Below are 26,765 nucleotides of genomic sequence, written 5' to 3' on the forward strand. Positions count from 1 at the left end.
GATTGGACTAGGTCAGGTATTTTTGACCTCTCAGGCTGGAATTTTATATATATATATATATATATATATATATATATATATATATATACATATATCTTTCAATATAATCTTCTTTGTAATTCTATGAAATTTGTTCATTTGAAACATTATTCTGAAAGAAGGTTCAGGGGCTTCATTCAACTTAGCAAAGAAGTCTATGACACAAAAAATATTAAGCTTAAGGCATTTCTAAGGTGCCTTTGAACTCTCATGGTCACTGCTTCTACCTATATCACAGCCACTCTCAATTCACCTCTGGTTTTTTGAGGAAGGAGGTTTCACCTCTGAAAAGGAAGGGAAAAAAAGCAAGCATTAATTATATTATTGTGTATGAACCCCTATGCAAAGTGCTTTACAAATATCTAATTTAATCCTTACAAGAACTCTGGGAAGAAGATGCTGGATTTTTTTCCCCGTTTACAGTTGGGAAAAATGAGGCAGAAGTTAAGTGGATAACCTTGAGTCACATAGCTAGTGTCTGAGGGCAAATCTGAACCTAGATATTCCTGATTCCAGGCCCAGTACTCTATCTACTGCACCACCTAGTTGCCTCTTAACACCATTGAGTTTGCTCTAGAAGTTATTTTATTTTACAAATGATGAAATACATCAGCTTAAACATCAACATTATAGCTGTTTCTAGAATAAATACAAGCTGGTCATGAGTCACAGTGTCAGAACTGAAAGGAAAGTCCACCTATAGCTGAATAAGAATTCCCTTTATGACATCCCCTGACATCAACCCAGCCTTGGCTTGAACATTTCCTGTGTCTCTTGGCACCTCTGGCTTTTGAATGCTAGCCTCAAGGGTAGGGAGAGGTGACTTTGTAAGGTGATAGCACCAGCTATAATTTTAAATTCTTTGCAGCTGATGCCTTTTCCACCATCTCACTAAAAATAACATAGTTTTCCTAATTAGACTGTCTTATTCAGCCAGTGATAGGGAATCTACTACCTGCAAAGACCTCTAAACCATTCCACTTTTGTTCTGCTGTTGCTATTAAGAAGTTCTCTCATTAGATTTGCATATTAAGAAATTTCTTGCATCAAGTCCAGTTCTATTCAATTGTAATTTCCACTTACTGCTGTCCGGTTCTGCCCTCTGAATCCAGATAGACTGGCCAAGCCCAGATGATAGCCCTTCAAGTACTATGAATTTAAAGACTTTTGTCATGTGCCCTCTATGCGTAGCCACTTCTTTAGGTAACACAACCCTCGTTCCTTCAGCCAGTCTTAGTGAGGTATGATTTCCAGTCCTCTAACCATCCTGGTTAACATCCTATAAATATACTTCAGGGCCTGGCATATAGTAGCACTTAATAAATACTTGTTAAATGATTGATTTGGCATTTCTCTTCCCAAAATAGGGTGCCTATACATGAACACAGTATTCTTTTCTTTTGCAATGAATGGTCTGTATAGGGTGTTTTGAATTCCACAGATACAGTAACTATAGCAAAACTTAATGGTTTTTATGGCAAAGTGACTTGTTCATGGACCACAAAGGCATTGAAATCCTTAAGTAAAATTATACTCTTAAGACACTCCCTCCACACATGCATTGAAGGAAGTGTATTACAATCAAAGCCCTTCTCATTGGTGTGAAGGTCAGTTTGATATAGTGAGAAGTTTATGTCACAGAACATTCGACAGTAGTAAGAGTGAACTAGAGCAGAGGGAATGGAAAGCCCAGCTTTCTATTTTAGAGATTCTTTTAGACACTTAGTTTATTAAAAATTTTTAATTAATTAAATTTACATATTTAAAAATTAAAATTCTTTTTAATTAGCAAATTTTCTTTTTCAGTGAAAATTTTGCATAAGAATCTGTTTTAAGAAGGCTTGAAAAGTTTTTGAGCTTTGCTCTTGAGCTACAGTAGTAACTACTCAGCCTCGCTAAATCTATTCTTTAAAAAAAAATTACTTATTTGCTTTAAAAAAAAAACACCTTAACTTCTAGTTTAGAATTAATACTGTGTATTGGTTCCAAGTCAGGAAAGTGGTAAGGGGTAGGCAACAGTAGTTAAATGATTTATTCAGGGGCACATAGCTAGGAACTGCCTGAGGTCAGAATTTTAACCAGGTCCTCCAACTCTAGGCCTGGCCCTCAATCAACTGAGCCATCTAGCTGCCCCCATAAGATGCACATTCCTTTTAAAGCAGTGGTTCCCAAACTTTTTTGGCCTACTGTCCCCTTTCCAGGAAAAATATTACTCAGTGCCCCCTGTCACATACTATCACCGCCTCTTTACAGTTATTCACCACCCCCAAATGCACCTGTGGCCATCACCGCCTTCCTGGATCGCTGTAGCACCCACCAGGGGGCGGTGGTGCCCACATTGGGAATCACTGTTTTAAAGGAACCTGATTCATTTGTTTTTAAACATTTTGTGCCTGCAGCTAGGGCAAAGGTAAATCCAGTTGTCTGGTGACCTAGTTAGTAGAGTGCAAACTAATGAGGTTTACCTATGTTGCCACAAGTGGAGAATTTTAGAGCTAGACAAAAATCTTGGATGTACCATCTAGTGAATTACCATTTCTTTCAGAATCAATAAGAGCAGTGCTTTCTTGGGGGTTAGGGGAAAGGGTGGTGGAATGGGCAGATCATCCACTATAACTTTATAGGAAGTATTATTTCACTTGGATTCTATTTTAAAGTAATGGCTTTTTCTCAGTGACTATGTAGAAATATCTACATGGTCTGAGAGATGCAAAAGGTTGCATTTAAAGAGGTCAAATGAGGCAGAAAGGGGTAAATAAGCAATATAAATATAAGCTGACAAGAAATACCAAAAGATACAGAGAATGCCAGACCTGGAGTTGGGAGGACCTGGGTACAATTCTGTCTACGATAGAAAGTAAGGATTTAAGATAAAGAATTAGCAGAATACCAGTTAAAGGAAGGAAGAAGAATCCAGAACCTGGTGCCTGGTAAGCAGGAATCAGGATAGAGGATTCATATAACATTTGGCAGGTGTAGGCAGCAAAAGTGAGCCCAGCCTTCTCAGGCCAGGTTTCCTTATGAATAGAGAAATGGATAGAGTTCTGGACTTTCAGTTAGGAAGACCCAAATTCAAATTCCGTTTCATACTCTTACTAGTTGTGTCAGCCTGGGCAATTTCCTTAACCTCTCTTGGCTTTAGTTTCTTCATTCAGAAAATGTGAGTAATAATAGCACCTCTCTTAGGATTGTAATGAAGAGCAAATCAGATAACATAATCGAAACATTTTGCAGATGTTAAAATGCTATGTAAATTCTAACTGTTATAGTGGAGTAGGGCTAGATTTTAAAGGGCAAAACAGGAATGACCGTAAGAGGCAAAATATGCCAGCATACCTGGCTAACAGTTATATTGGATCCTGCTATTTGAAAACAAATGGAAATGCAACTGTTACAGCCATCCTTGGCAAGAATATAATCCCTATGGGAAAAATAAGAAAAAGCCATTAGGTAGAGAAATCAATTTTAATTAAAATTAATTTTGACCCCTCTTTTAGAGAGCAAATGTTACTTAGATCACCACGATCCCAATTTGCTTTAAATGTATCATCAATATTTATCAGAGAGAGAATTGGTTGGAGGTGAAATCTCAATTACTATCCCATTTGTGCTTTGTTAATAATAATAACATTACTACAAGTTAAAATTATAAGACTATTATATATTTTAATATCAAGGTATTAGAGTATTTTTATCTGATAGTGCTTAGGACTTAAAAAATGATATTTAAGGAATTCAAATTATAGGCTCAAGACTTTGCCTTCTAGATTTCCTTTACTCCCTTTAATGTTTTAGAAATAAGCAATAAAGAGCTTATTTCCTTGTCTTTTTTAATTTCTCATATAAATTCTCCAAAGATATCATATCACTCAGTAAAATTTTTTTCTAACAAAAAGAGAACCAGGCACCAAGACATAATACTCCTTATCAGTGGAATTTATCTGAGTGGCAGAGCAGTATATTATACATTATATTACTTGGTGGGGCGAATGTAACTGAATATATATATATATATGTACATATATATATATATATATATGCTCCATTCACTATGGAAGTGTTAATTTCAAATATATTACCCACCTTAGCTGTAATACACTGCACAGATGGTAAGCACTGCAGAGTCAGCCTATGTGGGTCTGTACCTTGCCATTAGTATAAATATTTCTTTGTTGGCTTCACATTTAATTTCCAAAATGACTTTTAAAATAATTAAATGATTCTTCCAAGAGAGGGTAGGTTTGTATTGGTATAAGTCTCTTAGTGCTTACCATGTTCACACAGAATAAGGTAGTACATATTGGTCCCACTAGAAATATTTTAATGGCTTTTTAAAATTATAATAGTAATGGCCATATTTAGCATTGATCCTGTGGTTTAATTCTGAAAGTGCTTTACAAGCATTAAGTTAAGAAACTGATCTGTAGGGTTTTTTAAATTTAGCATCAAAATGTAAAAAACAGAAATAAATCCAGCAAAAACCATAATCTATAGTATTTTGATCTTACAAATGGCAGCCTTAATTCAAGGTGAGTTAGATTTCAGGAAAATAAAAGAATGAACCTCCATAGATTTATCCTTATGGACTCCACATACTTATTGTAATAGCTTGCTGATATAAAACTTGTTTTAAAAGAGAAGACTTGAAAACCAACAGATTCTCATTCTCTGGGTCTATTTAAATAGCATTTTATAGCAGGAGCTGTAGTTTCAGAACAGGTTTTCTGTTTGAGTTTTAATGCCTTCCTCTTTATCAGTGGTTCTCAAACTCTGGCCCATGCATCTCTGGGTATCCCCAAGACCTTTTATCACCTATTGCCTGGACTGTTGTAGAACCCTCCTAATTGGTCTCCTTTTTCCAGTCTCTCTCTTCACTAATCCATCTTTCACATAGTTAACAAAGTTATATTAACTTTCTCACATCTTCTATATGTCTCTTCTGCTCAATAGGCTCCATTAGCTCACCCTAATTCTAGAATAAAATGCAAACTCCTCTCTTAAGTATTTCAAATCCTTCTCATTTCAGCTTAGTTTACCTTTCCAGTCATCATAGATTACGTAGCTTCACAAATTCTAGATTCTAGCCAAACTCTTACATTTGCTATTTCCATCTCCTTTCTCTGCCTCAGACTATCTAACTTCCTTCAAGGTTCAGCTCAGTTACACCTGCTTCAAGAGCCCTTTCTCTCCTGATTCCCTGAGTTGTGTAAGGATGGGATTTTGTGCAAAGGAGATGGAATCAAAGGAATTGCCAGCAACTGCCTTCTCTTCCTTTGATTCCATCTCCTTTGCACAAAATCCCATCCTTACAGTTGCTAGTTCTCTAGCCTATAAATTACTGTGTGTTTACTTTGTATATATTGTATATATTATGTATTTCTGTATTTCTGTTGTATTGTTTCTTGCCCACTGTTATAAACTCTTTGGGATGAGAGATTGTTTCATTTTTGTATTTTTATCCCCATGCACCTAGCACATTCTAGGTGCTTAGTAAATGCTTATTGAATTAATTAGAATGATGGGGTAAATACCAGAAAAAATAGTTTAAGAAATCTTTAAGTGAGGATAGCTGGGTTGCTCAGTGGATAGAGAACCAGGCCTGGAAAAGGGAAGTTCTGGATTCAAATCTGGACTCTGATATTTCCTATGTGACCCTGGGAAAGTCACTTAACCCCAATCGCCTAGTCTTTACTGCCCTTCTACCTTGGAACTGATATTTAGTATCAATTCTAAGATACAGGGTAAGGTTTAAAAGAAAAGAAAAGAAAGAAAACACTAAGTGGTGAGGAAAGAGAATAGATAGCTCTTTCAAGTAACTTAGGGATGGAAACAGGACATATCTTTTATGTGGACTAGTGGTCCTAGTCCCTTGTTAGAGTAGTCTCGACAAGCAGGTTCACCCCCGTTCCCTTTGAAAAAAGGATTTGTGATATTTTTGGATAAGGCCAATAAGGAAATATGTTTGCTTGACAGTGCATATTTCTTACAAGGATTTATTTAATAATGAGGAGTAGGGTTGGCAAGGGGAGAAAATAAATGCTTGTTAATTGAAACAAAATTAATTTTAAAAAATGATTTGTGGATAGTAGACAGGAGGAGCTCAGAACATAAGGCAACCAAAGAGGAAGAAGGGACATGAGAGCTGAGGAATGGAAGCTGTCAGTTTCTGAGAGATAAACCATGTGAAACTGATTGTCAGAGGGTTTGGACTGAACAACTGCCATAAGCAAAGCACAAAAGTGAGTGTACTAGGGTTCCATAGGTCTATGGAGCTGAAAGCCACTCAAAGTGATTTCCCTTTTCCAGTGACCTCAACCATCCTAGCAAAGCCACTTCACCCCTTTCCAATTTGCAAGCTTGTAGACCCTTTCTTATTCTGGATATAGATTTTAGTTACTTTAAAGCCTGCTGGCCAGCAGAAATAAGTCTGACGTGTATTTTGCTTAAAGCATATAAATATAGGATAAAAGAGATTCTGCTACTTATTGCAGAATAGGAATTTTGTGTATCAGACCCCTCTCTCAACCTGGTAATGCCTATGGGTCCTTTCTCAAAATAATATTTTAAAATAATTGAAGGAAATGCAAAAGTTCAGTTAGATGTTAGTGAAAATAAAGATGTAATGTTTTACCCATCAAAAGTCATACTCTGCCCCCAAAATTCATCCCTCACACCCAGTTAACCCTTATATTAGAGAGAGAGAAAAGGCTTGAACAAGAGAAACTGATCTGGAGTGTTAGAGCCCATTTATTACATAACCTAGACAAAGGGTGAAAGCAGTATTAAATGTATAAACTGGCATAAAAATTTGAGATTCAGCCCTTTCATTGCTGAATTGGTAAGAACAGCAAGATAGAAATGGATTAAACTATAACCATTCTAACTTGCACTTTCTACAACCTTGGCTGTGACCTATTTTCTTCTTGCCTTGTCTTTGAAAAACAAACCATAGCCCTGAAAGGTAGTGAATTGTTGGGAAAGAGAAGACCCATACTCCTGAGGGCCAGGCTAAGGAAGTCCTACCTATAAGAAAAAAAGAGGAAAACAAATTTTACTTGCACACTCAATATATTTGCTGACTTAGTGACTAACAGCTCAGCTTGCCTGGCTCCCCATCACCACGTGTTCCCTACAAAAAGAAAGCATACAGAGTACTGGGTAACAAAGTTGAGAATAGAATCATTTTGTAATTGTATATACCTAAACATGTTTCTAAGTAGAATGGAAGGAGCCAGTAAAGATAAGGAGATCTTTTTTTTCCCATTTCTTCCATTGTCTTTAATGTAGAATTTGATTTCTACATCATCTTTATGGTCCAGAAATTTTCTTAAACCCTCAGGATCATGCCTATCAGAATAACAAAGCCAAACAATTATTGAGCACCTACTGTTTGCTAAGCCCTTTGCTAGGCACTCAGAATAATAGTTTAGATAAAACATGATCCCTGACCCTGTGTACAACTTTGAAAAATTCATATTTGATGAGGAAACTGAGATTCAAAAGAGTTTTAAGTGACACATGTAGTTAGGAGTTAGTAGAAGATTAGAAATTCAAACCCAGGTCCTTTGACTCTAAAGCCCTTTCTACTATGGTATATTGATTTTATTTTATTTTTAATAAAGAAGCATTGAATAAATTTAAGAAATAAATTAAAATGAAAAAAGGCATATCTTAAAAAGATGTGAAGGTAAAAATGGCAGCCCAATGTTCTTTTTTTTTAAGCCATTACCTTCCATCTTAGAATTAATACTGTATATTGGTTCCAGGGCAGAAAAGCAGTAAAGGGCCTAGGCAATGGGGATTAAGTGACTTGGCCAGGGTCATCCAGCTAGGAAGTGTCTGAGGTCAGATTTGAACTGGCTTCCAATCCATTAAGCCACCTAACTGCCTCCTACATCCTCTTTTAAAATATTTTTTAATTGGTAAACAGAAGGCTATGCAATCATATAGAAAGTTAGACAAAGGAAGTAAGGCTAGATATAGGGAAGACAGGGATGAAGAGAAAATGTAAAATTCCATTTTATATTCCATCCTTCAGACACACTGTTATCTCTCTTTCCATTATTCTTAAGCCCTTCCCAGAATTTGATTTGTCTTCCCAGTAGTGTCCCAGATCTTGGACTAGGGGCATTTAGAAAATGTTTTCTATTATGAATTCAAAAAAATGTGTACATTTTAAAAATTCTCCCTCTACTTAGCCCAGAGCACTAGCTAGTACATCTCTGACCTTGAAAATACCAGGGAAAATCAGTTACATTTTCTTTCACAGATGGTACTACACATCACAAGACCTGCTAGTTTAGTTTACATCAACATTAAGCTTATTCCTGCCACAACCAATTCTACCGATGTCAAGAAATTAAATTTGGAACAGACTCATCCTTCCTGCCAGAAATAGTCAGTCAAGGCTTGATTATCCAGGGCACATCTTGCTTTCACCTCCAGGAAAACCCTTCTAAGTCAAAGCTTCATTACCTCTTGTCCTCCCAGGGAAAATGTGAATCAAATAGAGTACTAGCTTAGGGGAGACATCTCTCTTTAGATCCAATGAAGGAAAGAAAATTTACACCTTATTTTTTATGGGCAGTAGTTTTTGATTATCTTTAGCCAGAAGAACAAAGTTATCTCTTTTACCTTTTCAAACTGGAGAAAAGAACCTAATGAACTTTAAAATGGCCAATTTTTTTAAAAGCTAAGTTAATGCTGTATGTACACACAGAATAACCACCCAAATAAACTTCATTAAAACATCTGTATAGTAAACACACTCAAAAGAACTCAAATTTTTCTCAAATTCCTTTTCTTGCTAATGAGGACAAATAATGATTCTATCTCTGAAAAACTTTGTCAAAGTCAGAAAAAAAGGAATAGATGAGCCCAAGGTAAGGATGAAATGGTTACTTTGGTGCAGTCATTCACAAAACAAACATTTGTTAAGAGCTCACTAGGCATAAAGCACTACTATACTATGAGAGATAAGATAGGTAAGAAACATATGCCTGCCTGCAGGGATCTTATACCTCAAAGAAGAGAGATGATGAGATCTAGGCACAAATATAGTGCAAAGCAATATTTGCCAAGTGATATTTAAGTTTAGAGAAGAGAGATGCGGCAACGTTTAAGCGGGACCTTTGAAGATAACTAAGCTTGCATCAGGCAAAGGAAAGGCAAGAAGGGCACTCCATTAGAAAAGAACAAATCAGAATTAGAAGGTGGGCTTGCAATGTGTAGCTTTGGGGATTTACTAAATTAATTCCTAGACAACTGTTCCAACCATCTTTCAAAAGTAAGAGAGAGCTGGAATCCAGAAGCAATTGAAATGATTTTATTATATACTATGAATTTCATAGTGGTTTACACAGTCAGTCAGAAAGTATTTATTGAGCACATACTATAGTCAAGGCACTGGGGATTCAAAGATAAAAGTTAGATATTCCCTGATCTCATGAAACTTGTACCCAACTGTATCACATCACTTGCCATCTTGATGGGTGAAGGAAGGAGTGAAGGAAGGAAAAGGATTGGAGCTCAAAATTTAAAAACAAATGTTAAAATAAATAAATAAAACATTTGGGTTTTTTTAAATATCCTTTTGTCTCCAAACATTGTTAAATGAGTAAGAAGTTATTCATTCATGCATGCATTTTGCTAATACTATACATGACTTATTCATATTCAGTACACACTAGGCTGGACATACAGAGAAATAAGAGATATAGCCCCTGCTTTGAAAAACTTTACGTAGTGAAATATATTTTAATTAAAAATAGTAGTATTAAATTAAATTAAATTAAAAAAAGATAGTAGACAAAGTCAAACCCTTGCCTTCAAAGACTTTTACAATCTAGTGAAATATATTTTAATTAAAAAACATAGTACATAAAGTCATTTTTTAAAATGACTTGGTCTAAGGAATAAAGTTATACGTGTATGTTATGGGTTTATCTGTCTTAAATCAAGTAAAGAACAATTAAGAACATAGGCATTACAGCAGATTTGGGGGGAGGGTGCTGATTTTACTGTGGGAGATGATGGAAAAATTCCTATTTCAAAGTCCTTGTTTATGGGAAATGAGAGTTCAGGCTTGACAGAGATTGAAGTCTCTAAGGAGGCTGTTATGGAACAACTTGAGAAACTCGAGTGTAGTAAATCACTAAGAATGAATGGCATTCTTCCTGAGGTTCTGAGAGAAATAAAGTGTGAAAGAGTGGAGATTCTGACAAGGGTTTGCAATATATCCTTAAGACAGCAGCTGCTTCCCAAGACTGGAAAGTCACTAATGTGGTACCTTCCTTTTAAAAAGATGCCTAAGTTGGTAAACCTTCACTCCCTCTCAGAGAAGCTGGCTATAAAGGTCTGACACTCAATAACATTGCAATTCAGTTCTTTTGTAACACCTTTCATTCAGGAAGCTCAAAGGACTTACTGAATGAAATAGATTTGCTAGAATCTCCATCCTGTGAAAGGAATGTGTACATATACGTGAACAAAGGCATGTATCATCTTTGTTAGGTACAAATAATGCCACTTGGAAGAAAACAAACTTTTAGAAATATATACTAATCCCTCTTCTGGACAAGAATGATTAAATCAGCACAAAAAACTGAATGAATGAAAATAATCATTTAGCATTCACTGCAACGGCAGTCTGTGCCCTCTACAAGTATATTCTAATTTTGATTAGTCATTTTTGTTTTTTGTTTTCAGTCATGTCCAACTCTTTGTGACTCTATTTGGGGTTTTCTTGGCAGAGGTATTGGAGTGGTTTGCCCATTTCCTTTTCCAACTTATTTTACAAAGGAGAAAATTGATTGCCCAGAATCAAACATCTAGAAAATATCTCAGGCTACATTTGAACTCAGGTCTTACTGACTCTAGGTCCAATGCTCTATCCACTGTGCCTTGGTAGCTATGCTTTATATTCTAATAGAGTGAGACAAAAAAAAAAAAAAAAAGAGGGAGGGGCACTTTGATCTGTAAAGTTACCAAGATGGTGGGCACACAGTGTCAAGGTGGCTACTAAGATTATTGAGAAGAAGGGGGCAGCTGGGTAGCTCAGTGGATTGAGAGTCAGGCCTAGAGATGGGAGGTCCCAGATTCAAATCTGACCTCAGACACTTCCCAGCTGTGTGACTCTTCCACCTATGAGCCAATACACAGAAGTTAAGGGTTTTTAAAAAAAAAAAGATTATTGAGAAGACAACTAAGGAGTAGGGAGAGAAATAAAGCATTACTGAGAGACCTAAAATAGTGGGCCAGGTGAGGTAGACACCAATTACAAAGCAAAAGTTCTAAAGACAAGTAGATGAAAACCTTCACTTTGTGATTCCTTGTCCATAAAGCAAGATGGCTGAAAAGTATATTTTAGACATCATGCATTCACAAACAACGGGAAAAAAATATTGCTATATGGTGAAATCCCTATTCTACAAATACAGTTGGTTTATTTAATTCAGGCATTGTCCAAAGAGTAAATGTAAATAAAGGCTTTTCAATGTAAATCAAGGCCTTGACTAAGTAATATCCAATGACAGCAGAATAGGAAGCCATGGAAAGTGGGAACTGCTGCATTTTTTACTACTTACCCTGTTATTCTGGGGAACTGTAGCTCTTTGCTGCTATTCATACATGAATGTAATTATCTTCCCTAATTTAAAGGTTGCAGCTCTAGGAAGAACATTAAGAAAATAAATAATTTGACCTATGGTTATGCTTTACATTGATTTCCTATCATATTATTTCTTGATTAGAGATTCTTAAGAGACCATTAATAAATGAAACTCTTTACATTTAAAAATGTAAGATCCTTGAGAGTAAAAATTGTTTCATTTTTTGCATCTGTATATCTAGGGCAGTGGCTGGTAGATAGTAGGTACTTAATAGTTTATTGATTAATTTTACAAATCTGCTGTTTAAAATTAGGGAGCCTTGCCATAAATACTTTTTTTCAGTGGTTAAAGTTAATTTAAACTTATTTACCTAATGTAACTTAGGCAGAAAAAGAGACATGAGCTTGAAAAGACCTCAAATTACCCTATTTGTGCTTTCCTTTTTTGCTAGTTTTGAGAATAGTTGTAGAATCAAAGTGTATCAGAATCAAAGTTAGAAGGAACCTTCAAGATCATTTAGCCTAACTCACTCCTTTTAGAGATTAGGAAATTAAGAGCTAGAAGAAAGAATTTTATGTGAAGTGATACTTTTCTAGTATTGTTGGAAATGTTTTCAAAAAAGATATGAAGGGGCAGCTGGGTAGGTCAGTGGATTAAGAGCCAGGCCTAGAGATGGGAGGTCCTAGATTCAAATCCAGTCTCAGACACTTCCCAGCTGTGTGACCCTGGGCAAGTCACTTGACCCCCATTGCCTACCCTTACCAATCTTCCACCTATAAGTCAATACACAGAAGTTAAGGGTTTAAAATTAAAAAAAAAAAGATATGAAACCCTTTCATCAAGAACAAAGGGTCAATTTTAGAATTTCACGTGGGTTTATAATATTCTTGCCCAAATCATAAACCCAAGGACTTGGTCAATTTATGTTGATTACATTAAAAAAATTAGATGAATATTAAATCACTTAGAATACTTATATCTTGTGAAAAATAATGCAATTGATTTTGCAGTGCCATAGAATTAGTAAAAGGATCATGAAAGAGGTTTCATGGTCTAATCCAGACTCCAAAGCAATTCCTACTATAAATTATCTGAAAAGTAATAGTCCAGTTCCTGCTCCATGACCTCCAGTTAAGGAAGACCTGCAACCTCCTGAGACAGCCCATTTCATTAGGGACAATAATTGACATTATTTATTGACATTATTTTAATTATCATGGAGTTTTTACTGACATTAAACCTAAATTTTCCTCTTTACAATTTTAAACTATTTTCCTTTTTTTTTTTGTCCTTTGAAACCAAAAAGCTAGATGACTTAATGGACAGAGAAAACTAGGGCTAGAGTCAGGAAGACTTGAATTCAAACCTTGCTTTAGAGACTTATGAGCTGTGGGACTCTGCCTCAGTTTGTTTATTCCATTCCAGACAGAACAAGTCTAATCTCCTCCCTTCTTTGGATAGCCTTTCAGATACTAATTATGCTTGGGTCTTCTCTTCTGTTCTCTAGTTCCCTCTGTAAATCCTCATATAGCAGAGATTAATGCTTTTTTTGTTTTCTTTTTTCCCCCAACATTTTGCCCATCTCTGGATCTTTTCCAGACTCTTAAACTGTCACCCCAGAATGAACAGAGTACTCTAGCTGTAGTCTGATGAAGGCAGAGTACAGGAAGACATCTAATTACCTTCTTATCCCTATGTCTTTTGTAATGTAACACACAAGATCTCATTAGTAGTTTTGGTTGGGTTTTGTTTTGGTTTTTTGCTACCTTGAATGTGTAGTCCACTAGACTAGATCTATTTTTAAGGCATCCTGCTGACTAACCATATTACTTCCATCCTGAACTTGTGGAATTTCTTTTTTTTAATCCACCTATAAGATTTTACATTTATTCCTTTTGTGCTTCATCTTATTAGTTTCAGTCCAATTCTCTAACCTGCCAAGATCATTTTGGATACTGATTCTGTAGTTCAGTGTATTCGCTAGTCTTCCCAGCTTTAGGTCACCTACAGATTTGATGAGTATGCTATCAATACCAATTCTACTTTGTTTTCAAAATGATCATACAAAAACACCATCCAAGGTGATTCGAATCATTTGTAAGAGAGGTATCACTGTGGCATTCAAGTTCACATAGTATTTACTGCTCAGATAAGATTACTGGAGTTTAAGAGACGAGTGCAACATTTATTTTTTTTTAAACCCTTACCTTCTATCTTAGAATCAATACAAAGTATCAGTTCCAAGGCAAAAGAGTGGTAAGAGTTAGGAACAATCCGAGGCCAAATTTGAAACCAGGACCTCCCATCTCCAGGCCTGGCTCTTTATCCCCAGAGCCACTGTCATGACCCTGGTTTGTTAATAAAGACAAGACTCATATATCTCTGGTATATATCTAGATACATTTGAGAGATGTTCCCATAGATGTCCTGCCCAAGAAAGAATCTTTTGTGAGTCTTTGGGTTCCATGTCTACTGAGTTGAAGATTCCTTTTCTTTGGTGCTCCTTCTCTATTCTCTCATCTCCATCCTTCTTTTCCAATCACCTTTCTGGCCCTTTCTTCCCATTTCATTGGGCCCTATGAAATCTTCATTTTGTTGTTAATAAATTTCTCAACATAGATCTCATCCTCTCCTACTTTTTTCCATCTTATTGACATTCATATAAACCCAGCTTTCTGGAAAACACCTTGTCCACAGTTTCCTTCTCTAATAGTAGAAGCATCTTCTCCCTACTTCTTGCTACATTGAGATGGGAGAAGATAAACAGCACCTTGTTCCTTAGTGTTTCTGCTGGAATTTCTTTCTGCCCCCCTACACTGAGCAACTTCTCCTTCAAGATTCAATCTAACCCTCCATCTGTTTTTATCACTCTTCATATCTTTCTTATAGTCATCTAATGGCCTCCAAATCATTTCCCTTCCTTCCTTCAGGAATTCAGTATTGGGCTCATAATCTTCTATTCTAATTTACTCCCTCTGCTCATACAAAAGTTCAACATATATACTTATTTCCACTCAAACAAAATAGTATCCAAGTTTATCAGCCTCTTCAGTTTACTCGGTCTACATTATTAATCTACCTCAGCCACCCATAGGGATATTTATGCCTTGAATCTCATCATTCCTATAATTGTGTTCCCTCTTTCTGAACATAAAATTCTTCCCTGTGATCCTAACCTCCTAACTTTTTGTCTCCTTTTCTGCCTCAGCCCTCTTAACTTATTCTTCATCCTCAAGACAATCTTAAATCCCTCTACTCCTTCTTGTTCTTCTATTCCCATTATCTCTGCTCTTGACATTTTTCCTTTCTTGACCTTATAGTTAACGAGTTCAGCTAAACTCAATCTTCTACACTTTCATCCCTTGCTTCCTTATGCTTTTGACCTACCTACCATTGCTTATACTTTGCTAAAGCCCAAACCTGCTTATATCTGCATTCTCTACTTCTAACTGAAAACCACTGCAGGAGGTAACAAAATTATACCAGCAAGTCCATTCCAGATTTATTCCGTTTTGTCTCTACTGTCCCTCATTTCTTCATGGAAGTTCCTTCCTGGTATACTGCTCTCCAGCTGAGAACCTTACCTCCTATTTTGCTGAGAAAATCAAAACTATCCACCATGGATCTTCTCTTATCCTCTCTTCAGTACCTCAAAACCTTTTCAGCCTCATCTCTTACTCTCCTCCTTTGCTCCAATATCTGAAGAAGAGGTGGCCCTTCTTGTTCTCATCTCTTCAATGAAGCCATTGCCTTGTTCTGTCAAATTCTCCCTTTTACATCTTTGGTTTGTCCTTCCTTACTGTATAGAAATAAATTCAGGTCTCCTTTATCCTTAAAAAAACTTAATTTATCCTTGCTATATTCTTTAACCATCAGTCTCCCATTGTCTATTGGATGCCTCTATGCAACTATCCCATCAATATCTCAAACTCAATGTGTCCAAAAATAAGCCAACAAACACTCATGTGATGCTTACTCTGTTCCCTTCATTGCGCTAAACCCTGGAAATACAAATATAAGCACAAAGAAAGGTAGTCCCTACCCTCAATGAGCTGACATTCTAAAAGAGAAAAACTTACCTAAAAGAAAGCACTAAGGGGAGAAAGGTGGTGAGGAAAGTAGGTTAAGATGGTGTAGAAGAAAAATTTCACTTGAAGCTGCTATGTTGATGTTGTTTGCTTACAAATAGATGGCCCAAGGTCTTCTGATGGTGTGAGGACCTGAGCTGAGTGAGAGTAAGAATGCCTAGGTGAACACCAAGTTGTGATAGTGAACACCAAGACCCCACAGAAATATTTGAAACTAAACTATACACCCAGCTTCAAAACAACAGTGTCCCAGGAATGTGATCAGTTAAGAAACTGCTGGGTTAGCACAGTTTCTTTGATTGCTTATCCTGGCTTCAAAGCTGAATGGGTAATGCTACTGACTGTGACTTGACTTAGTTTGAGCAATCCCTTTCCCTCAGACACCCAAGGATATAATCAGTGATCCTTAGGGCAATGATGACCTCCACCTAAGTATGCTTTAGAATTTAATAATAACAAACTTAGGGAAAGGGAACAGGGTTGAAAGAAAGAGGTGTCAGGAAAGCTTGACTAAAGTAATGATGATTGAAGGTTGTCACTTAAAGGTAATCAGGTTTGAGACTGTCAGCTGGAAAGGTTTGTCCTCTCTGTTGCAACCTGGGTAGGCCAGGCACCTTGGCCTGAACCAGATTAATTGAGTATTGATGTTATCACTTCCTTGATGTTCAGTTGATTGAATGTATAGCACAGCTTTGCTCAGAAGTTGAAGGTGTAGTAGCAATTGGAACAGGATGCAGGAAACCTAAGTTGATTTGGCTTGGCCTACCCAAATCCCACCAACCCCCCCAAGACCCTTCTCAGGATTGAGAGACCTTCTTGTTCAATTTTTTTCCTTTTTATAGGCCTGCCAGTAACTGCTTCTCCTTGCTGGCTCATGGCAATCTAGGTAGGTTTCAAATTCTAAATTGCTGAGTGTCACTCATCCTGCTCTCCATTTTGCATAGAAAAAAAATGATATTAAAAAAACCTACAAAGAAATTAGATATGCCTAGCCTGGACTCCTTCCTTAAGCAGTTGTTCTGGGAGGAGCCGTCCAATCAAAGGGAGATGCCAAAGGGTAGGACAGTAGTTCCAGTTTGGGTGACGAATTTAAGTTGGAGTGAACTTCCAGATGAAGAGGGTACCACTATCCCTCTAGGATTCCATGTTCACCAATTTAGAGCTAACCTTTGCTCTTCCTTCTCCCTTGGCCTAGCCTTGACCATGCCAAATCAGTTACCAAATATTATAAGTTCTCTCTTCTGTCCCCTACTCTTCATCCACACTGCCACCTTCCTAGCTCCTTCACCTCTTGCCTGAACTATTTCAATAGCTTTCTAATTCATCTCTTTACTGTAGTCCTTCACTTTTCAAATCCATCCTCCATAGCTATCAGAATAGTAATCTTAAGACACACATCTGATTCACTTGCTCAAAAATTTTCGTTTTCTCCCTATAGCACCTAGAATAGAATGTAAACTTTTCATTATGACATTTAAAGCTTTCCACGGTCTTATCTAAACTATCTTTCCAGGTGATAGAGAACTTTAAATGCCACAATACTCCCCTTCATTCACTCTATTTTCTAGCCAAATGGAGTTCTTAGCTATTCTCTGAAGTCATCATTATAACTCCTGTTGCTATGCCTTTCCCTAAGTATTAGATGTACTCTGGAATCTGCTATCACACTTCCATCTCTCACTTAACTTCTTATAAGTTCAGGTGCCTCCTATTTCATGAAGCTTTCTCAGATTCATCACCCCTCCTGTTTGTAAGTATAATACTCCCTTCCTTCCCAAGTTACTGTAGATTTTTTGTTTACTTATCTGTAAATATATTTTACATAAACATCCACATCTTTTCTCGGAATCTAAGGAATTATTTTGTTTTTATTTTTTGTATTCAAGGTACGTGTAATGGTACATTGCCTTAAAGATACAATGCCATAAAATTTAGTTGATATCCAAAAATCTGAAGTTCAAAGTTTATAAATGATCAAGACTAAACAATGAGATTTTGCTATAAATGTTCTTAAATGCTCATTCATAGCTTTAATGGCCAAGTCAGAATTTTTAAATGAGCATGGTTCTTAATGTCCTTCTCTGTTTAAAGTAGCATGGCTACAGATGATGTATATATAATGTGCTTGTATTCTGTAACTTTTATCAGCACACATAATAAGACTTTTTTCTATTCTTTTTCAGATGATCATTCTCGAGTAAGGCTGCAGACATTAGAAGGAGATACAAATTCGGACTACATTAATGGAAATTATATCGATGTATGTATGACTAAAGCAATGACCAAAGATAAGTTCTATTTGACATAGTTTATGGGCCTGATACTTTAAACTCAAGTATAAAACTGTTAGAAACACACTAGTCAAATTTCATTTCAGGGATAGAGGGCCATTATGCTTTCTGTATTTGTTTTATTTACATCTATCTACTAACTAAATTGAACCTTGTCTCCCCAATGGAGCCTGGAGAATAGAAGGAAAACTGGGAAGAAGATTGGAAAAAGAAACAATATGGGTGCAATTTCATGGTCATTTGAATCTTCACATCTTTCACACAAAAACACAGATCATACACAGGCAGTTTTAGGCAATAATTAGCCAAGACAAGAGACCTATCAAAAAAAGAAAGCCAAGGACTAAGAGACTGATGTTCTCTTTTTGTTTTGTTGTTTTTTGAGACTTATTTGCAGCAAGTATGGAGAATAAGGAGAATTTACTGTGGAATACTGTTGGAAATATAGAAAAGAACAAAATATGGAAATAAAATTCCTGACTATATGTATAAAAACAAGAAATGCAAAATAAGTATGTACAGAATAAATGCAATACATTTGTAGAGGAGGTACTAAATGCTTAGAGAAATCAAGAAAAAGCCTTACATAGGAAGGAGCATTTGGAATGAGTTTTGATGGAAATTAGGGATTCTAAGTGGCTGAGACAGGAAGGGAGTACATACCAGAATGAGAGAAGCAATATAAGCTTGGGAAGGCATGGACATGGGAGAACGGATGCTATGAATGAGGAACAGCAAGGAGCTATCTACTTGTAGAGTTTGTTAAAGCTAATAATATATAATAAATCTGGGAAAGTAGATGGGAGCCAGGTTCTGAAGGGCTTTAAGTGCCTAACCAAGAAGTTGAGTTTTGATCCTATAGGTAATAGGGAGGTACCCAAATCCAAAAGAGTGGTGTGGTCTGACCTATGCATTACGAATATCACTTTGATTTCTATTCTCTGAGTTATCAGCAATGATGTAGTACCCCATGGGAGAAAGAATAAAGCACTCCAAGGAGGATATCAAGAAGAAAAGAGATATAATGGAAGCAAAATGGAAAGTCCACCTGTAAAAGAGCTTAGAAAGTAGAAGAATGTGATAAAAATTGGGAAGGAGAAGATCACAGAATATTTGGAGATGTAAATTAGATGGGAAAGGATATTTGTTTGATGAGAAGCTGAGTCTAGAAGAAGCAGCTTTTAATGCCCCAAGGAAGAATGGACTAACAGATTCTCTGAGTTGAGAGGTCATCCAGGAACATCAAAGGAGGAAGAGGAAACTAGAAGTTTGTGACTCCCTGCTTAGTGCTACTGAGGAAGCTATTTTTTTTAAATCTAAAACAAACAACAGAAACATCTGCTGCCTTCCCCAGGAACACACCAGAGGCTCTGGAGTACTGTCAGACGTAACAACTACCACCTGCATCAGGTGATCCATGTGGAGACAAAAGATATAAACAAAATGAACACAAAAAGCATTACTAAAGATTCTAGTGTCCCGAGTACCACATTTTGGAAACACATCTAGAGGATTATGACCCAGATGATGAGAGGAATAAAGATATGCAATAGGAAAAATCAATTGAAGGAATTGAAATCTAGAATTTAAAAGACTTAAAGTGGTCATAAGAACTATCTTCAAGAATTTGAAAAGCTATCATGTAAAAGAGGGATTAGATTAGACTTGCTAAGTTTGGCCCCAAAAGGCAGAATGGTGAGCAGTAGGTGTAGTTGCAAAGAATAATAATGAAGACGATGAAAAAATTTGTAATCATTACAACCATCTAGAAGTTAGTTGGGTAAATTCCCTTTCATTGGAGGCCTCTAAACCAAGCCTGAATGAACCATTTGTTGGAAATGTTTTGAAAGGAATTTGTATCAGATTTGGATTTTATAGATTTCTTTTCACATCATTTCTAATTCTTAGATTCTTTTTAAAATTTTTTTTTCCAGATTACATGTTGGTACAATTTCCAATATTCATTTTCTGACATTTTGCAATCCATGTTCTCTCCCTCTCTCCTCTCTCTCTCTCCTTTCCCAGATAGCAGGTAATATGATATAGGTTGTCTGCCTCTTAGACATTAATTGACTTTAATAAATTTTGGCTGAAATGCATTGAAGTGAAATGACATTGCTACCCAAACCTCAGTATTTATCAACAAAAGCATAATCATTTCTTTCTTCAAAACAGATTGTTTCTCAGAGAATTTGTCATTTGTACTACATGTTGCCCTCCTTCATGTGGACCAAGAATATGTTATTTTCATTTTCTGTCTACAACTTGGCATAATTCCACATTTTTAAAAAATCTGTTTGCATATTAATGTGACAAAACTCTGTAATTCCTAATACAGTGATTTGCAATCTCTTGTCATCATGGCACTTTAAAGTTGCCTTCAAAGTAGTCTGCAGCTGTTAACTAGGACTTCTAATGCAAGCAAGACATTTCATTAAATATGTAGGCTCTTTAATTATTAAGGACTGCTTCCTTGTTCATTCTGCATCATGTTAACTTAATGTTTTACATTAGAATAAATTCTTTAAGAGACAGTATGTTTTCTGCTGAAAGAATGAATGAAATCAAAAGTTAACTGGAAATCAAGGGACAGTCAGTATTACCTTTAAGGCCAGAATTGGCAGAAAAGAAACTTTAACATCCTCACCATTCATGAGAAATAGTTGGTCTCTACCTAGGTCTAAAGGCAAGAATATGTGGCTTGAAACAGGAAAAATTGGGTGCCGGCCTTTCCACTTATTCCTTTTGTTGCCTTAGGCAGGTAATTTGGTTCGTGAAGATGGGCTCCTAAAGCCTTCATTTCCTCTTTAGTAAAATGGGGATAGAAATAGTTGTAAAGAAAATTCTTTGTAAACTGCAAAGCTATATGAGCTATTACTGTGTGCATTATATAGTATGTATTATATTGTTGCTATGGGTGGCTGTCATCACTTATAATTTCCTAGGGACTTTTGCATAAAAGCTTTATTCTTAAAATTGACACCTTCAAGTGAGAGATTTTATTTCTTTTGTCTCCCTGTCAGTTATTTGATAGTGAAGATTTTTATTCAGGTTTATGGGTTATATCATGTAGCTATTTGAGTCTAATGCCAATTTGGAAATTCTGTGATTTTGTAACTCAAGATCATTAGTTAATTATAACTGAAAATGACTCACAGACATTTTAAATATTTCTCTTTTGAAGCAAGCACAGAACAGTACTTCTTATACATATTTCTGGAATTTTAGGCTGATTATTTGGAAAGCAGGTCATGCCCCAAACATCAGATAAAACCCAAACCCAAACATACTGTAATAACTGAGAACTCAAACGACAAAACAGATTGGAAAAAAAAGGAAAACAGATTGGTTCTTGAGAATAGGAAATATTTGCTGGAGTTAGCAAAGACTGTCCCTCCTTAAAATGCATTTCATTCATTTCAAAAAATAGGTATTGAGCATCTATTATAAAAAGATAGCCCCTGGCCTCAGAACCCTTCTCCTCTTAAGTAAGATAAGACACATACAATTAACTAGAACTCAAAGTGATTTAATAAATGCTAGGTGAGTGGCATTTGGTATACATAATGCTGTAGCATTATAAAGAAATGCTGAGATCCTTTGTAGCTAGTGTGATAAATGAAGTCATTATGGAAGAAATTATTTTATACTGGACCCATGAAAGATGGATGAGATTTCAAGGAGATGGAGAGAATAGGAGGATGCAGCATAGAAGGAATTATATGAGAGTGGACACAGGGCCAGGAAAGCATGTTACACTGAAAAAACCTAGATTAGCTAGAATAGAGTTCTTATAGAAGAGCAATAGGATATAAGACTAAAAAGATTGGTTAGGGCTATTCTATGGAGGTCCTAGAATTTTGATGATTAGGAAATTTGGACTCCTATTTAGTAAACAAGATTTTTTGAACAAGGGAATAAGTTTCTAGGATTTATATGAAAAACCAATACTTAGTTTTCTGCCTAGTTCCATTTTGTAGTATACACAGGACATCATGAATCTCTATGAAAGAAAATAACATTTTTAAGAAAAAAAATCAAACATAAAATAGTTTTGATAATCTTAATATTCTATAAAAATATCCAATATGTTTTATTATGTTTCATTATATATACATATATATGCATAAAGAAAACTCAATAAACAGACTTGTGTGGCCAAGTAACTATCCATGACTAAGAACAGCTCCTTTTTTTCCCAAGTCTGAACAATAACAAATGAACCAAACTAAATAACAAAAAAAAGGGAGAAAGGAACAGGAAACCTCACAGAAACACACAGAAAAACAAATCAGAAAACTAAGTGGGAATAAAAAATGAATAAATACAAAAAAGAGACTTCAGTGCAATGCATAAGGAATATGGGTTTAAAAGAATGGGGAAAATTTACAGTGTAGCCCTTTTGTGGGGTCATTCATTTGACTTACATTGCATTGACAAGTCTCCTCAAAAGGGTGATGCAAATAGATGGTGGATAGAATGTGGGCCTCGAATCAAGAAGATGTGATTTCAACCCCAGTCTCAGACATTTGGTAGCTGTGTGATCTTTGGCAATTCATGTAGCCTGTGTCCACCTCAGTTTCCTAATCTGTAAAATATGTGAATAAGAATATTACATATCTCCAAGGGTTGTTCAAGTAACTCCTACTTGAGAGCCACCAGGGAAAGACTGAATGATTGGTCACTCAGACTTTTGATATGCACACTCAGCCTTTCCAGCTCCAAAGTCAGCTAGAAGACTTTTCATCATAACATAGTACTAATCCTGAGTCATCAAAGTAGCCAAAACTGGTTTCTGATATTCTACATGTTAGACTGGCAGCAGGCATAGAATATATGAGCATAATTCATAGCCTGAAACCAAGCATGGAATATCTGTGTGCATGCTTCAAGGATTAGTGCCCACCATTATTACAGATTGACTAGCACTGTAGCAGTAACAATGAGTAGTAACTCAAAAAAGAGAATGGACCTATTATGAGAACCTCTAGAGTAGTTTGAGTAGTTTACAAAGTCAATAAGAAATGTAAAGGAACACCTGAAATCTACCAGAAAGAGAAATAAGAAAATAATTAAGGAATTGAAAAGCATATTAGAAAACCAGATTTAATAAATTCATAGAAATTAAGCATATAGGAAAATATTTTTAAATATTTTTTGAAAATATTTTTTAAATACACTTTCTCGGTTTCCTATGGGTCTTAAAAGAGATTATGTGCAATAGTATAAAGTACTAATAAAAGGCAGAAAGAGAGAAACTTTAAACATTTTCTTAACATATTAGAACACAAAAAAAAATTTTACTCAAAGGAAACAGGAACAAAAGTTGCAGACATAAATCAAGACAAAAAACTTTAAAAAATTATAGAAATAATTAAATATTATGCTAAAGAAAATTATAATACAGAGAGAACTAAAATTTATGAAATGAATCTAAAATAGTCCTTAGAGGAAAATCTATGTCTCTTGAATACATATTAATAAAGGAAAAAAAGATAAGACTAATGACTAGAGCATGCAATTAAAAAGCTAGAAAAACAACCGATTAATAATCCCCCCAAAGCATTCAAGTGATTTTGAAAATTAAAAGGGACATAAATAGAATCAAAATAAAAACAATTGAACAAAGATGGAAAAAATTTTAAGTACTAATAAGTGTTTTTTTTAAATGTGAACTAATTTAATTTTTAAGGGGAAAAATAAAAAATCAAAAATGAGAAGCCACTAGAGAGAAAATAATGAATATAATTAATCAGTCAGTCAAACCAGAGTCTTATTGTCCCAGATTTATATCTTGTTGTCTAACTCACTTGTATATGTGTATACACAAATACATATATAGAAAATCTTCATTGTCTCTTTCCCACTACACACTTTCTCACACCATCACACCCCATAAAATATAAGTTGCATAGAATGTGTAAGAATGCATAGAAGTAATTTCATTTACTTTATGTGCTTTGCTTGTTGTCATTCAGCCATTTCTGTCATGTCTGATTCTTCATGACCTCATTTGGAATTTTCTAGACAGAGTTACTAGAATAGTTTGTTCATTTTACAGATGAGGAAACTGAGGTAAATAAGATTAAATGGCTTATCCAAGATCTTATACCTATTAAGTGTCTGAGGCTAAATTTGAAGTCAGGAAAATGAATCTTTCTGACTCCAAGCCCAGCACACTATCACCTCATTGCTCCCTAGTCTATCACAGTTCCTGATACATAATAGGTTCTTAATTAATTCTTATGAATTGATTGACCCATTGTTTAACATTATGCATCATTTATCCTCTCAAGCCACAAGAAACTTTCAAAAATCATTTGAAGATGATTTACCAATCAATTTAAGGAGAAAGTATCCATACCAAACAGTTTTTACCCACACATGAAGTCATAGGTCTCAACTTTAAAAAAAGAATAAATAGAGAAAAGGAGGAAGATGAGAAAAAGAGAGACAAGAGGAAGATAGCAAAAAAAGAGAAAAGACAAGAGAGGGAGGGAGAGGGAAAAGGCAACAAAACAAAAAAAAACTAATAAATTTCTGATAAATAATACAAAATATTGAAATTAACAAGGAAAATTTTGCATTAAAATATATGCACATATATCTAATAGAATTGAAACATTTAAAGTCTATTATGAACTGATGTTAATCTATAAGACTAATCTATAATCTATAAATTAATTTATAAAGTTACATAAGAACCATTTTCAGATATATTAATAGCAAAGAGAATTGCAAAGAAAAAATTTTTTCCTATTTGCCAATGTTTATTACTTTACTTTTCCTTTCATCGTTATCACTAAAAATTCTTCAACTGTTTCAAATCATAATGGGAAGAGAGGGCATCCTTGCTTTACCCGTATATTTATTCAGAAAACTAATATCTCCCCCTTTCCAAATAATGTTAGCATTTGGATTTAAGTATATAATTTCTTTATATTAAAAAGAATCTGTACCAAACTGAGAAGATTGGTCATTTCAAAAAATTAGCAATATACAGAAAAAGACTATAGAACCTATTAGAATTTCTATATTTAAGTAACAAAAAAAACAAGAGAATATGATGGTTTTCGCTTCAAAATTGCTACAGAATACATGTAATGGTTAGGAGTCAATCTAACCATACATAATTAAAACATATATAATTACAAAACAAGAATAAAGAATATCCAATAATTAGATGGACATTCACTCTTCGTGGTTGAATTATAAGAATATAATAAAAATTAAGATATTGCCTTTTAATTTACAGATTTATTTCAATACCAATCAAGTAATCAATAGTTTAATTACTCTAACTAAAAATAATAATAGAATCACTTCTACAAACAAATGGCCTAAAATCTTTAGGGAAATGGTCGGATAGCTGTGTGGAATTAAAGAAGGAATAACCATTACAAACCTCAAACTCTATTTTAAACTATACTCATCGAAAGGTTGAACAATATTTAAAGTAGATCAGTGGAAAAGAATAGATAATAAGCAAGTATCAAAAAATAATAAGTAGCCCATGGTTCAGTAAATCCAAGAAGATAAAGTACTTGGAGAATTCTCTATTTGACAAGAACTGCTGGAAAAATTAGAAAGCAGTTAGAGAGAAAATAGATTTAGATCAGCAACTTATATCATATATGCCACAATAAATTCAAAATTGACATATGACCTTAATATAAAAGGCAGTAAAAAAAAAACAGAAAAATGATTTTCACAACTGTTTGTAGACTTAGTGTCTATAATCAAACCATCGTTAAAAGGGACCATAAAAGAAAAAAAGTACAATTTTAACTCTATTAAACTTTAAAAACTTTTTACAGACAACAATGCAAAAAAAATAATTCAACAAGAATATAAAAGAACTCTGCCCAAGGATCTTAGGATCTAACTTCATTGCTTATGGTATTATATTCTGTACATATATCATAATTTATTCAGTTTAACCATTTCCCCATTGTTGGCTCATTTTCATCTTTCTAATGTTTTATTTATTACAAATTGGTCTACTATAGTTATTTCATATAGGTCTTTTCTTGTTGTCAGTTACATCCCTGGTATAGAAACCCAGTAGTGGTATTGCTGAGTCAATGGGCAAAAACACTTTTCTAGTTCTTTTACATAATTTCAAATTCTTTCCATAAGTAATGACAGATGTGAAGAATTCAAAGAAATCAGGACAGACTTATAGGAAATGGTGCAGGACCAAGAAAAAAAATCATAATAACCATAACTGAATAAATGAAGACAATTTTAAACAATAATAGAACTCAAACCAAAAACTGTAGGCAGCACTCATATTTACTTATTAAAAACTAAAAGTATCCACATGAGAGAATATGTGAACAGATCAAGGATCAGCTCCAAGAGAAATGAAAATAAGCCATAGTTCCCCAGGGACAATGGAATTGGGACTGAAGGGAGGACAGTTTGCCACTGTAACTGACTCTCCATCCAGAATGACTAAAATAAGTCTGCTGAAAAATTTAGAGAAGAGAGCCTGAGGCATATGCCTATAACCACAATATGGCTAAAGGGCAAGACAGATATATAAACTGCTGGGCCTGGAATTAGAATAACCTGAGTCCAAACCCAGCCTTAGACTCTAGTAGTATGATCCTGGGCAAATCACTTGACCTCTCAGTATTCTCAACTGTAAAATGGGCATAATAATAAAGTGCATTTACCTTCTGAGGATCAAATGAGAAACTTGTGAAATATTTAGTAGATATCTGAGCAGGTGC

The 26,765-nt window shown here is 35.1% G+C and overlaps 1 protein-coding gene across 1 annotated transcript in view; it reads left to right on the forward strand.

Annotated features, from left to right (window-relative positions):
• Nucleotides 1-26,765, forward strand: part of PTPRM (protein tyrosine phosphatase receptor type M) — a 1,055,867-nt gene that overhangs the window by 897,191 nt on the left and 131,911 nt on the right. The window contains exons 21-22 of the mRNA XM_044666801.1: nucleotides 17,920-18,000; nucleotides 23,813-23,826. Coding sequence (XP_044522736.1) covers nucleotides 17,920-18,000; nucleotides 23,813-23,826 — 95 coding nt within the window. The remainder of the gene's footprint in view (nucleotides 1-17,919; nucleotides 18,001-23,812; nucleotides 23,827-26,765) is intronic.

The sequence above is a fragment of the Gracilinanus agilis genome, chromosome 1, assembly GCF_016433145.1.
Source record: "Gracilinanus agilis isolate LMUSP501 chromosome 1, AgileGrace, whole genome shotgun sequence".
Taxonomy (NCBI): Eukaryota; Metazoa; Chordata; class Mammalia; order Didelphimorphia; family Didelphidae; genus Gracilinanus; species Gracilinanus agilis.